The sequence below is a fragment of the Thermobia domestica genome, chromosome 6, assembly GCF_964235325.1.
Source record: "Thermobia domestica chromosome 6, izTheDome1.hap1.1, whole genome shotgun sequence".
Lineage (NCBI taxonomy): Eukaryota > Metazoa > Arthropoda > Insecta > Zygentoma > Lepismatidae > Thermobia > Thermobia domestica.
In genome coordinates this window covers 49,563,759-49,579,164 of record NC_137459.1, presented here as the reverse complement: position 1 = coordinate 49,579,164, position 15,406 = coordinate 49,563,759, and the positions used below count along the sequence as shown (strand labels likewise).

The 15,406-nt window shown below is 35.3% G+C and overlaps 1 protein-coding gene across 1 annotated transcript in view; it reads right to left on the bottom strand.

The window, feature by feature from the left end:
- The window catches only part of LOC145687661 (small lysine-rich protein 1), a 114,390-nt gene that overhangs the window by 29,204 nt on the left and 69,780 nt on the right, over window positions 1-15,406 (bottom strand). The window contains exon 2 of the mRNA XM_081761123.1: window positions 4,784-4,904. Within this exon, the coding sequence (XP_081617249.1) occupies window positions 4,784-4,904 (121 nt within the window). The remainder of the gene's footprint in view (window positions 1-4,783; window positions 4,905-15,406) is intronic.

Sequence of the window (15,406 nt, the reverse complement as noted above, 5' to 3'; positions counted from 1 at the left end):
TTGTGATGTCAAATATCCGGCAACTTTTCTGTTGCTGTGGCCAGTGTGCCAGTTACCATTTACGTCCATGCATTTTGAGCTGTTCAGCAGTTGTTTCATTTCCGAGCTCTGTCCCTGCTTGCACACACTTCGGTGACTTTCCAGTCTTCGTCAGCGCAGTTTGCACGCTCTCATTATGACCCAATCCACTTAGCAAGGGTGACAAAACAGTTGTGCAACGAAACAGTTTCCAGCGCGTGGAGGGTAGTCACATCACTCGTTAGTCAGGCTCGTAATATAACGCTAAAAAAGACTATGCTTAGGGACCTATAAGTTTTATTCTCACGGTGACTCTGAAACAGTGGTTAGTGGCTGTTACAGATGTTATAGATAAATGCAGATTGCTTCAACACATGAGTTTAACAAGCTGGACGAATGATAGGTGAATAAATAACATGGCAGATGATATTGTATCTATGCATTTGAGACATTCTCAATAGCTTTGGATGAAAGCTGTGACGTCACGGACACAGCTCAGTAGGTTATTTTCCTCCCAGGTCTGGATATAACCTTACACTGCACAGAAGAAATGCTCGCCTTTCAACCCATGAAAGGTAGTACTAGAGGAAAGGTATTGTCCGGTAAGTGAAACATACATTTAATAAATTCCATCTGAAATTAGAAAAGTATGTAGAGTTGAGTTGAGTTGATTTTCAGTTTTACGTCCCGTTCAGCAGCGAGGCTATATGAGGCGTGGACCTACTGATTAACGTGGAATCCGAACCACATGAGCTCCCGCCGGGAATCAAACCCGGGCCTCCCACGCCAAAGGGAAAAATATGTAGAGTATCAACTGATAAAGCTATTTCAATGGTTGAACCAAATGTAGGAAACGTAAAGAAAACAAAGGAAGAGTTATTCTGGAGATAATTTGATATTAATAACGTATGTTTTCTTCATTATATTTTATACCAGAAGAACCTTTGTGCCAAAACACATACATTTACTTACGTTATGAATACAGTGCTGTCTTGCGTCAAATTCATAAAGTCGAAAGGTCTTAAACATCAACAATTTATAGCATTCTTAAACAGAGAAGGAAGGTCTCATGTACTGTTCACAAGTACATGGTTGAGCAAGGGAAAGATGCTGCAAGCATTTCTGTTATTTGATAAATGAAGGTACACTTTTCATTAATATGAAAATTTGTGGCACAGTAAGACGATGAAAAGTGCTTGTATGGGCTTGCGTTCCTTCTGAATTCGTAGTTCCAAACCCAAGGTCAATTGGCTCATGAAGTTTATGGACATATGAAAACCCTTAAGAGGAAACTAAATCTGCACGAAAATCTAATTAGAGATGAAAATACCACTCACTTTCCAACCCGGTTGCAGCAGGATAAACCATTCTGTAACTTTGTTTTCTATACAGAATCATTGTCAGATTTGCCTAAAGAATTGAATGTCAAATGTTCGATTTCAGTGAAGAAGAAATTAAATTAAGTATTTTCTAATCACGATTCAAGCATTCACGTGAATTGCGCTCCTGATCATTTGCAAGTTGAACTTATTTAGCGTCAGAAGAACATGTCGTTGAAAGGAATATTTAAGGACATCTGCCTACAAGATTTTTATGTGAAATGTTTTCCATATACGAAGTATTCTAACTTATATACTTTCAACATGACAACGGTGGCATTGTTTGGCAGCACATATGTATGTCAGCAACTCTTCACGCGCATGAAGCGGATTAAATCCAAAGGTATGGTAGGGATAACTTATATTCACCTAGGGAACAATATATACGTGAGAGCATCCAGTGTACCCCCCGAACATTGAGAAACTGATTCAGAACATGAAGGGTCAAGTTTCATACTTAAAAGGTAAGTAAATAGATTTTTTTCTGCTGTTTCCTTTACTGAATAAACATTTTGGTTACCGTTGTAACAATTTTTGTGCTTCTGTGATATTAGTGTACCATGAACGAGTTATCCATTGAATACCCATCCTTGTGAAAATGTGCATTGTCTTGCACGGCTCTCAACACCAGTATATCCTTGTGATTGCCCCACTCTCTGTTTTAACTTGCACATGCATGCACTATACGAAAGGTCTTGAAAACATTTATTTGTAAATGAGGCGGCATCCGGAAAAAAGGGCACATAAGTCAAAAGTTGCTTTTGAGATATTGAGCTTTCAAGTTTTTGGGTTGAATTGATTTTGAGTTTAACGTCCCGTTCCGCTGCAATGCTATGTGAGACGTGGACTTACTGATAAACGTAGGGTCCGAACCATATGAGCTCCCACCGGGAATCGAACCCGGATCTCCTACGCCAAAGGCGCGTACGCTAACCGCTTAGCTACGAAGGAACTCCTTTCAAGTTTTTAAACACTGATAACTCGAAATATGGAAATGGTTGATTTCATGTTTTATCTTAAGTGTGCATCTGTATTGTGTGTTTGATCTTTAAAAAAAAAGTAGTTGTAATTAGATAGTTAAATAAGTGTGTTATGTGCCCTTTTTTCAATCAGTACATATTGTTGTAGACCTAAGATTTAAAATATTCAAGTATAATCAAAAAGTATCAAATATCTTGGTTCTATGACTACAAATTTAACTTTTTGGTAAACCAAGTATGTGGGAGAAAAAGAACAGACAAAAATCGCATATGTCTGTCTTAGGACGTGTAAACCTGTACTTAAAATGGCTTTTCAACAGCTTACGATAGTGTTCATATGAAAGTCTCAGGGTCCTGTTGATCGTCTCATGATAATAGATCTTAAACACATCAAAAAGGCTTTTCACAATGAGTTCTGAATTTTCAAAATATTCTATATTTGTTTTATGCGCACAATAGTGGCTAAAATTACTTAGCAGACAGGGTCATACAAGCCGATATGTAGGCAACTTGAAGTGCCTTGTTTTGCCCATTGTAGGAGTTAAGTAAGTTACGGTGGTCTTGAAGTGAAAACTGTTCATAACATCTATTTACACAACACTCACTAACCAATGTAAATGCTTTTGATGAGATTACGTTACCTTTGTGTGTAACATATTCTTCATCTCGAACTTTACTAATTTTTTAACTTTCTCGTTTCTTATTTATATATCTATGTATCAATCGTCTCTTCTTTCCAACTGACGCAGTTATATCCATCACTATACTTAATTAATAATGAATATTTAAGACACAAATTACAAGAACACTGTATCAGCAGGTTATGTTATGATTCAACAGGCTCACAACAACAACTACTCTCAAACATGTGTTTACAAAAACTGTGCTACTGAACTCACGTGCTGAGATATTGAACTGAAATTTTCACAGAGTATTTTCAACGCTATGTCATATTAGAAAAAAAAACAATGGTCGAAAAAAGGGCATATAAGCCTATGTACCCCTTTTTCCGGATGTCCTCTCAAATGTAGTAACATTTTGCAGGCATTATCTGGCTTAGTTTTCATTTTATTATGTTCTAAATTGTCTTTAAGTTATCCAGTAAAACGTTTTAATAGTGAGAATAAGTTTAGCAAAGAGCTTTCAATTGAAGGTAAACAAACTTCACCAGTTTGTCTTGTCTTATCTTATGACTATTATCAGTCAAATAGGTAGGTGCACCAGCTCACTAGTCATATGTGCTACAAATGCTAAATGGTCAAATGTGTACCTCAAACAGAGGATTTATGATTCAAAAGCAAAATAGAATAAAATACAGACATAATCGGGAAGAATTGACACAAGTCAGGAAAAAAGAAAGCGTATAAAAAAGAAGGGAATGTATGTACGTGTAAATGTAACAGAAAGTGTAAGTGTAGTGTAGGTGTATAGCGAGGCCCACTTAACCTTTTTCCTCACGGAGCACCACCAGACACGAGGCACCCACTATCACAGCCACTGCCGAACTCTACTTCACCAGTTTGCTCTGACAGTAATGTAACAAATGTGCGCTATTTTATATCTGCGTCAGTATTGCCAAAACATTGACAAAAATGTTGCTAAACTAGAGATAAAATTACTCCAATTTGGAATGGAAAGTCGCTAAAAAATGGAAACCATAATATTTTCGACACGATTAGGACTATAAAATATTTACCTTATGCGTTTTATTTTAAATGCACGAAAATTAAAATTTTATAAAAGAAAAATCTAACACCAGTGATGACTTCAGAAGAATCGAAGAGGATTTTAAATAATTCGGGGTGCAAAACTATTGGTGAACTATGTTGACCATGATCCAAGAAATGCTTCCGGGATACTTTGTAGCTCCCGGGTAGTAGAATTTCAGCTGAGGATCCCCCTGAAGTCATGACTCTCTAATACTCATTCCACTTTAAGTATCGCTTCTATAGCCAATTTGCTTGATATTAATGCTGCTTTACTTGTAGCTCTCGGCGGAAGTATGCAAATTAAAGGACATTCAAATTTGAACGTGTTCTTCGTAAGAAGGTATGGGTAGCAGAATACAAGGCGAGATTGTGGTCACGCTGTGTATTTACCCAACTTATCCTGTCTTCTGTAGGTTGAAACAAAAAAAGAAAGAAAAGAAGCATTAAATACTTTGAACTAATAGTGTTTTATTACAGGTCAAATGTTCGAGCCCAAAAGTCGCTGGGTTTGTAAGTAATCGTCATTTAAAAATTATCAAAAAGGTCGCTAATCGCGAAAATGGATTTTTTGTCGCTATCCTGGGAGTTGAGTTCCCTAAATTTAGTGACTTTTCTCCCAAATTGGCAACAATGTTCTGCTCGGATATCTCTTTCCTTCCCATCAAGTATTAGACCTACAGTTTCACAAAAATCCTACCTCTTCCTCGCCCTTCGCCCTTCTTTACAACCTTTTTCCCACCCTTGGCTCCTTTCTTCGGCTCGTCATCCGTCTTCTTGCGTCCTGCTTTTGAATTCTTCTTCTTTGGCTTCGATCCTCCCTTGAAAACAATAGAAGAATGACGTTATATTTTACAATTCAAAAACAGAGTACAACAATTTATTACGTTAAATGTCCAAATTAGACAAGGACAAAGAGATGTTAACTTACACCTGTGTCCAAAATTCTCACAATTATTTCTCTACAAGTAAAAACTACAGAAACAAGTTCATCTACCCAATTATTGACTTTTCTAAATTAACCCCTTGCGTACCACTGACATCCATGTGGATGCAGGGCCGTAGCTAGAGGGGCGAGCGGGGTGGTTGCCCGGGCCCTGATAGCAAGGGGGCGCCGAACGAGCTAGAAGAAAGAAAAGATGTCGGAAACGAGTAAACAACGCAGCGCCCCGTAAAAGAATTGGCGCCCTATTAAATCAATATTGTTGTCGGTTTGCAAGGAAATACAATTGTTTAAAATTTTCTTGCTCGCAACTCAAAATTTTCAATAAGACGTACAATAAGTTTTTACTTGTTACTTAAAGAAAGTTATTATATACGATTTGTTAATGACGATGTGATATACAAGATGTCGGGAAATGACTTACAGTGTACGCAGGAGCGTTTTGAAAATCGGAAATGGTCAAAGTCTGAAATATGTGTTCAGCGTTGTGATGGTGATGAGCTTTCTTAGTTAATCACGTTTTTCTACCCAGTTGGATTAATCACGATGGTGAGAACGAAGGTATAATGATGAGAGAAGTGCAGAGACACATGCAAGCTGCTGTTTCTGTGGGAATATTAAAAATGAAGGTAAACAAGGGGAATAATAACATATTCGAAATTCTAGAGTAGGGGCTAAAAGAGTCAGAACTTAACCCAACCATTTTCGCTTTTTTCAAAGACTAATCACTACCAGTGATTTTTTTTTATTCTATTGGCATATTAAATGCTTCCAATTCGAAGGAATTTATTGGCATCATTTCACCATGAACTACTTGAATCGTCAGGATATATTTTCTGTGCATACGTGTCAATTGTGCTCTGTTTTATCCATCTGCATGCACACAAAACATAAACATTCTGAATTTCCATTATATATGACAAAATATTGTTTGCCGTAAAAGAACTAACTTTCTCTATGGCGTATAGAACCCGGAGGTTGAACGCCGCGTTCATAAAACCTCTCCAGAGATTTCTGTCCTTACCACTACTTCGGTTTTGGAAAAGAAACGGTTTCTACTTCGTATTCCTATTTCTGCGAGATCTTAATATTGTCCTCTCATCTGCGTATACGTCTGCCTAATGCACGTTTTCTGATTGGATTTTCAGTCAAAACTTTGAAAGCGCTCCTGCTTTCTTTCTCCTATCAAATTTACATCATCAGCACATGACATAACCTGGTGAATAATATGCAATTCTAAGCCCTACTTGATATGTTTGATTTTCCTTAGAGCGTACTCCAGAATAAAGTTGAATAATAATGTCGACAACGCATCTCCTTGTTTCAGGCCATTCTCGACGTTGAAGCTCGTGGACAAGAATTTTCCTACTCGAACTTTACTATGGGATTCGTTTAAACATATCTTAATTAACATAAATTAGCTTTTTTTCGGTATTCCAAATTCTGCAAGAATGTTGTATAATATTTATCTCCTAATATAATCGTAAGCCTTTCTAAAATCAATAAATAATTGATGTACCGGGGTATTGTATTCTCATTTTTTCCGAGTATTTGTCGAATGGTAAATATCTGGTCCATAGTTGATTGATTTCGTCAAAATCCACACTGATAATCTCCAATAATTTCATCCGCGTAGCTATGTTTTCAATCTTGTTAAATGTATAAAAGGATTTTATAGGATGTTGACACAAGAAAAATTATTGGAAAATTATTACAATCCTCTTTGTCGCCTTTCTTGTGAACTGGAACAATGATTGATTATTTCCACTTTTGTGGCAATTCTTCCTTATTCAAGATAAGGAGAATGAGTTTGTATATCTTGTTCCACAATTTTCTCCTCTAGCTAAAATTAACTCGGCCGGAATTTCGTCTACACCCGTAGGTTTGTGTTTCTTTATTTTTTTATAGCGATTTCTACTTCTGTTCGGCTAGGTACTGAAATTTATGGTTCTACTATGCTTTCCCTTTTCCTAGGAACATTAGGTTTTGACTGTGTTTTAAGCAAATCGTCAAAGAAATCTTTCCATCTATTCAAGATGCTACCTGTATCAGTAAGAATTGTTCCGTCGTCTCTCTTTAATATATAAGCGCGAGGTTGATACACTTTCTTAAATTCGTTGATATCCTTCAACAAGACTCGATATTTTTTGTTTTACTATCTTCAAGTTCATTAATTTAAGCTTTCAAAAATCGCGTTTCTCTCTTCTAAACATTTGGGAAGTTTCCCGTCTGATGTTAACGAAATTTAGTGTAGTTATATCGTTCGGATTTTGTAGCGAATGCAGTTTCGCCTATTTTCCCTTTTTCGTTAGTTTGATGCACTACTGATCGAACAATGATTTGTTCCTACGTATTTCCGCGTGCCCCAATTTTTTTCTTCCTGAAATTTTAACACTATCCCTAATTTGAACCCAAGTATCCTCATTATTAGAGCTCTCAAAGCCTTCTAGAAACGAGAATTTATTACACTTCAATCTGATATTCCCCTCTCGACTGATTCTTCTCTAATATATTTAAACTAAATCTCTCCGTTTTTAAATGTTTCCGTATTCTCTTTATTCAACGATAATCTCTCTCTTAATATCGCTGTTACTGGGTAGTGATCAGTGTCACAGTCGGGTTCTCTGAACGAGGAAACATCAATTATGCTAGACTGTCTTCTTCTATATACTAAAGCGCGATCAATTTGGTTGTGTGTTCTTCCATCTGGCGAGGTCCGTGTGTATTTGTGAACGTCGCAATGTGGGAATTTTGTACTCTTCACGATTAGGTTTTTGGATGTTCCAAAGTTCACGAAACTAACCCCGTTGTCATTACTTTCCATATGCAGACTTTTTTTCCCTATAACCAGTTTGAAAATATCCTGTCGCCCTACCTTCGCATTGAAATCTTCTAATAGAATTTTCATATGGTATCGCGGGACTTAGTCGAATACTGGTGATACTTCTTCTTAAAAAGTGTCTTTTACATCGTCATCCTTATCTTCTGTTGGGGCATATACATCTAAAACAATAGTATCACACCACCGACCCCTAAGAGTATTAAAAGAAAGTCTATTATTAACAAGTTCAACCCGTTTAATTGGTGATATTAATAGAAACGAAATTAAAATGCTATTTGTGTGGTCAGATACAGAATAAAATTACAAAAGTTTACAATTATTAATGGAAATTAATGGAGTCACCAATTTTGAACATTTTAAAAGTATATAGTTTCTATTGTATTTACATTTCATTTCTTATCGATTTTTATGAAACGTTACAAATAGTTGTCATATTAATCCTGGAGATGCTGAAATTTGTTAGTGGATGCAATGCATGTGTTTGTTTTGATGATAAACAATTAGCAGCTTCAAGATCTATTTCGAGATCAGAAAGCAAAACCTTTGTCTTTTATCTCCGTTCAGTGTTGCCAACCTGAAGCAGCATAAAATTTCATCAGAATTTCAGAATTACAATTTTTCAGTCTAAATGGTAAACAATGCAAATAATTATTTTTATCAATAATGTGAATGCTCTCCTCACGCGTGCACAATAACTATACCCTATTCAACAGTATAGACAGTCTTTTAACAGTAAATGAAACCGATATTACAGCACTCACATAGGAAAATCACGCCTGGAACGCAAGATTTAACATATTGTTCCGAACTGCTTCATTAAAGTTGTGCAAATTGACATGAAAATCACAAATTAAAGAGTACAAGGTGAAGAATCACTTATCTCAGTTTTATTATATATCAGCAATAATTAAATTTTTAGCTCGCCCTCGGTGCAGAAAACTTGGGTTTGATTTCTGGTGGGGTTCATGTGATTCGTATCCCATGTAAAATTGGAGGTCCACGTCTCATATAGATTCGGGGCTAAAGCGATGTTTAAAAAATTCAAACTAAAGGATCAATCAACAATTTTCTTGTGTAAAATGATTGAATAATTAGAATTTGGCATCAAAGCTGTATGAAATATAATCCATAGCTCATGGTTGGATCTAAAGCATTCCAAGGGTCTTCATCCGACGCTAGTTCTCTACTATGGGTCGAACCAGGGAATACTTGGACAGAAAGGATGGAAGTTGCGTAAATAACTTGGTTACCAAGAAACATTCTTCTGTAAAGATTAATATTCATACTAGTACAATATATTAACATTTGTTGGCGCTATAATTAAAAACAGAAACTTGTATTCCTTGAATTTTCACTTCGTTGAATAAGGACTATTTTGTTGGCGATTGGAGGAGAGGATACTTCAAATGTATTTTAAGTACTTAATCCTCACTCTGAAAAGTTTGGCAATACCATATGGTTTGAGTTACGGAAAAGTCATCTGCAAGACGGTATTTACAGGTGGAGTAAAACATGAAAGAATACCTGAGAGTAAGAACAAAAAAAAACGGTAAGGAAATAAAAAGTTTGATATGAGTGAATAGAGATATAACATGTTTTCATTGAAAGAGGTACCGGTGAAAATTTGTATTACCTCTCAAAAGTTTTCGAACACCCTGGATTTGATTGGGCATCTATTGTGGACCTATTATTTTGGCACGAGAAGTTTGTCGCCGAGTATCAGAGGTAGATTACATCTTACTAAAGCATAAAATTTAGCTACAATTGGATAGGGATCGGAGAAACACTACAGATGATATATCTAATTATAAATCTTAAAACACAAAAAAGAAAAAAATAATTTGTAATACATATTGCAAAGTATAACAAAAGCGTGGAAAGTAAGATGAAATATTTGTCTTATCTGAAAGATACAAATATACGGGGTCAATACAGTGTCAAAAATTCATAAGTAAAACTACACTGAGCAAAAAAAAAATTGTAGGTGGCATACTTAAAAAGATAGGTTACATGCGTAATTCCTGTAGTTTTTGGACAACGTACAGCAGACGTATAACTGAAAACGCATGTTTTATAATACTTTCTGTATAAGTGTTCCATCTATACGTACTTTCCGTATGAAACAATATAGGCGGTCAGGATCTCACATATAAATGGACGTATATAACATATAGCTGACGAAGGTAACATAAGTATATGCATGTGATATACGAAAAACTGTTAGATGTCAGACATCCTGCAACGGCATGATGTAACATCTAAGGGTAGTGCCTATGTAGCATACGGATAACGTATGCTCCGTACTGATTTCTATGGTAAGCAAGAGGATACCGTATATTTGTATATACAATATACCGCTGTCCGGAGAACGGTTTTTGTCTGTGTAGGTTTACATGTTTTGTAATTCTATATACCGTGTTGATAGGTTAACGTTTGAAAAACCAAAAGTACCATGTTTTCAAAAATGTTTACGACGACCAATATACCGCATTCTGTGTTCAAGTGTCACTCAGAGGGATCCTGTATGTAGTGCTCGTCATTGCTACTCCAAAGAAAGCAGAAGCATATTAAACACGTTCGGGTTTCAAAGTAGGGTATTTTGGCTTTTAAAACTTACAAACATATAAACAAATTATGAGACACTACAAAACTTATTCACTCCTATATTTTTTCTGATTTAGGTACACACATGTCCAAAATTATTGTCGCATGTCTATAAATATGTTATTGTAGGAATATAATTTGATAACGAATTCACCGTATTTCTTACAATGTTAGTAGGTATATAATCGGAAAAGACATGTAGGCCTATGTAGCAAATTTAATGTCAAAAGAGCAGTAAATAAGAATAATAAAACGAAAATAAAACTTTCTTATCCATTTAGCAACATTTTGTTTTACTAATTCTAATTTTCGGATTTATAACTCTTTTCCTATTATATTTACCACAAATATATATTTCACGATTATACACAGTATCAGTATTAAAAGTACTCTGCAAAATCATTATCAAATTATATTCTTACAAGAGGACAGTTACAGATATGCGACGTATATTTTGGACATTAGTGTACATACTTTCGGTGTACAAATGACATCGAACACCCCGCTAGTCACATTCACTGACAGTCGGTGATATTTGTGCAAGACTAAAACATGAGCTTTTCAGATCATGAGATATATGATTAATTTTATAATCACCAAATGGAGCATCATGCTAAAAGCTGACAAGACACAATACTTACCGATAATTATTATTAGATATTTATTCTTCATTCTAGAACTCTAAATTTGAAAATTTTATTTCTTGTCTAAGAAAGGCTTTTAGTGAAAAATTACAGAACGCAGGATTTTCAGAGCCTGGTTGAATAATAAAGATTAATAAATAAAGAAAGGATACGTTTGCTAGAACACAAATACAAAAGTTCCAAAATAATTTGCATATACACATGCGTAAGTGTAAATATTAAGACAGTACAAAACAGCAAGAAAGAAAGGAAAAAGGAGATAAATAGCTTAGAATTAATTTAGGAACAGATGAAGAAACAAAAGAAAAACGAATCTCTTCCAAAATGTAGAACATCCATTTGGGTATGAAAAGGGAAAAAAAAACTAACTCAAAGAAATTACGAAAAGCGGATTCTAGCAAACAGAAAAAAAATCTCACGATGAACGAAAAAGTTTAAAAATCCATCTTCTCGTTCAAAAGAAAATTCCTGAAGCGTACTGATTTAAGTCAACAGCTAAAAGAACTTTTTTTTAACTTCATCGTTTTTCTTTCCTAGCATTTGCTTCTTCGAAGTGACACGCTGTTTTATTTTATATTTTAAGACAAAGATCTCAAACAATACATTATCTTTAACTATATATATATATATATATACATACATATATATATATATATATATATATATATATATATATATATATATATATATATATATATATATATATATATATGTGTGTGTGTGTGTGTGTGTGTGTGTGTGTGTGTACAGGGTGGAAGCTAACTCCACCAAAAACCTTTCCGAGATGATTCCTTATACGAAATGAAAGAAGAACCGCGGAAAATTCGAAAAATCACGTTTCAAAACGCCCTAACATAGAAACTATAGGATCAGTCCCAAGCGATTTAAAGAATTATACAGAAGCTAGTATGCGCTTTATCTAAATATCCATGTTTCAGAATTCACCGGCACCAGTGAAACGAACGCACAATTAGTTCTTAAGGGAGTAGCCTCATACCTCAACTTACTTCCTTCAGTTCGTTTCGTCGATAACGGAGGATAGTAAAACATGGACATTTAGATAGATCGCATACTAGTTCCTGTGTAATTCCTTAAACCGCTTGGGTTAGGTCCTATAGTTTCTAAGCCAGACCGTTTCGAAACGTGATTTTTCGAATTTTCAGCTGTTCATAACCCTGAAACGAGATGGTTTCCGACCCATGCTTATCATATAAGGAATCATCTCCGAAAGTTTTTCCGAGTTACCTTCCACTCTATATATATAGTTTAACATATGAAGGAAATATCATATTTTGATGATGGAGCTTTTAGTTTAGTCTAAGTTACAACAACGATGGATTAAATACTCAGTCGCAGTCAGGGACAGCTCTACTATATCTGCAACAAGCGAATTTCCAAGGGGAGGGGGCAGGTTTCGATGGGTAGAAAAACCTGTGATAACTGTATTATTTAAAATAAATATTTCTTGTTGAAAACAGACTTCACGATTATGGTAGTTGTATTTATTAAAATTAACTTCTATTTGAATATTACGTTCATAAATCATGTTTAGGTCGCATTAGTTTAAGGTCACATGAACAATGTTAAAACAAACGGTCAAACAAATCCCAGCATCAATTGCTTGATTGTTGTCAAATACAAGAGCTCAATTCTCGAACAGTACAATAGCGAACACCTGTTCCATTTAGTTAGTTAGCACAGCTTTGATATGAAAACTACTCTTGTCTTTGTCACAAACAAGTTCCTTATCATTGAAGGTGGAAACAAGATTCTCTCTCTCTCTCTCTCTCTCTCTCTATATATATATATATATATATATATATATATATATATATATATATATATATATCACATGTAGAAGGAAAATCAAGAAATAAAAATAAAAGAGCTAGTTGAACTGGCATTGCAAACTGACTGATATATTGAGATTGAAGCTCCATATAAATTCTATAAAAATGATTACCACCTTTTCTCTGCAGGTGTGTTTGCTTGGTCTTCCACTAACATAATAGATTATCATCTACAGAAAATACAAACACAACATGATAGTATTTGTAGTGTTTAGGTCTCTCTGAGTGCGAGTTCTATTTCCCTCACCTTCGTTGTTCATGATGGGGTAGCATACTCAAAATATGGCTTTTAAAATTTGTTATTTTCGGATAAAGAGAGCGGAAAATTACGCCATTGCATGGGGCAGCAAATTGCCTAAGACCGGCCCTGACAAGAAACTACCATATACGAAACTGTTTGCAACTAGCAGTTCGAGAAATAACATGTATAATAGTAAAACGTATTACAATTTTTCTGCATAGTTCATATCGAATTCGTGGAAGTGAATGGAACATTGGTTGATTGACTGACTGATCGGAGTTGAACATCCATTTTCAACTCCAAGGACATATACAAGATGTTTCTAAACAACACCGACAACGTTTGGCAGGTGATTCCTGACACCAAAATAAGACAAAAAGTAAAGACAAATTTGGGTGCAAAAATCCGGAGTTATAGGGAGCCGAAAACATGAAAAATGAACTTCAAAGATCCATAGCTCCAAAACTAAAGAACTTACCGTAGTCAGGTCAAGATTTCACTTAATAACTAATATGTGCACTATAACTTCCGTTAGAGAAGAAAAAATTGGAAAACTCCGGAATGTGGTGTTGGAGAAAAATGAAGAAGATAAAATGGACAGAGAGAGAGAGAGCAGCAAACAAAGATGTTTTAAAACGGGTAGAAGAGAAGATGATACTTCTAGCCACCACCCTTCGTAGGAAGGCCAATTGGATTAAACACATCTTGCGAAAGAAAAAAATGTCTTCTTCACACCGCCATACAAGGAAAGATGGAAGGGGAGCGAGAAATAGGAAGAAGAAGAACACAGCTGTTAGATGATTTGAGAAATAGAAGAAAATATTGAGTGTTAAAAGAGGAAGCTGAAGATCGAGAAACGTGGAAGAAACATTTCCAGGCCCAAATTAAAAAAAAGAAAAAACTCATCAGTCCCAGAGCCTGCCAACAGGTAGAATACTTAATAATAATAATAATAATAATAATAATAATAATAATAATAATAATAATAATAATAATAATAATAATAATAATAATAATAAGGGGCGATCAACTGAAACCCGTTCGTTCCATGTATTATTTGTATAGTGTGTAGGAGGATATTGTTTGTACAATAGTGTGTAATGATTAATACCCCTGTGTATTCAGTGTAGGAATGTTGTTGATACGTGTTTCCGTTTTGCAGGTATAACGAGTGAAAGATGGCGTTCAAGATCCTCAATCCGTCCAAACAGGACGAGCGTACCGTCATCCAGTTTCTGAGTGCCGAAGGTTGTCAACCAGCTGAAGTGTTTCGGCGTATGAAAGACGTGTATGATGATGCACGCGTCTCCAAAACAACAGTGGTGGATTGGACCAGAATGTTTCGGAAGAGGCGTGAACAAACCACTGATTATCCCCGTCTTGTGCAGGATTTGCTTCAACAATTCAAGTGAGAAATGTTCCGACACCCGCCCTACAGCCCTGACCTTTCGCCTTGTGACTTTCACATGTTTGGACCTTTAAAGAATGCATTGAAAGGTCAGAGATTTCAGTCTGACGCTGAGGTTCAGGACGCTGTGCGTGATTAGTTTGATAGTCCGCCGTCCAAATTTTAGATGGACGGCATTTGTAAGTTAGTGACACAGTGGGACAAGTGTCTCAACGCTCATGGTGACTTCTTCTGAACAATATTTTTACTGCACGTTGACCATAGACGCCTCTAAATAGTTTACAAGTTTCCGCTCGAAATAAAATTTATTTCATGAATTATGGCCACTGAACGTGTTTCAGTTGATCGTCCCTTATATAATAATAATAATAATAATAATAATAATAATAATAATAATAATAATAATAATAATAATAATAATAATAATAATAATAATAATAATAATAAATAATAATAATGTGCGCTATCCAAAAATACAAATAAGGTACTGACGCAACAATTTTTATAGAGGGAGTTTGGTTACCGTCATATAATTTGAAGTACTCACCAACTACTTCTATAAAATTGTTGTGGAAGTACCGCAGGATTGTGAAACTCGCATATTTGGATAGAGTACATTCGAGAGATTTCCAAAGAACTAAACATCTCGTACGGGTATGTATAAAGCATTTTAACCACCGATTTGGAAATGAGAAGAGTTAGTGTAAAATCCGCTCATATTTTTGAATGGGGAACAGGAGTTTCAGGCCGAAAAAATATCCCTGTCTATCAGGGTCGGTTCTAGACATTTC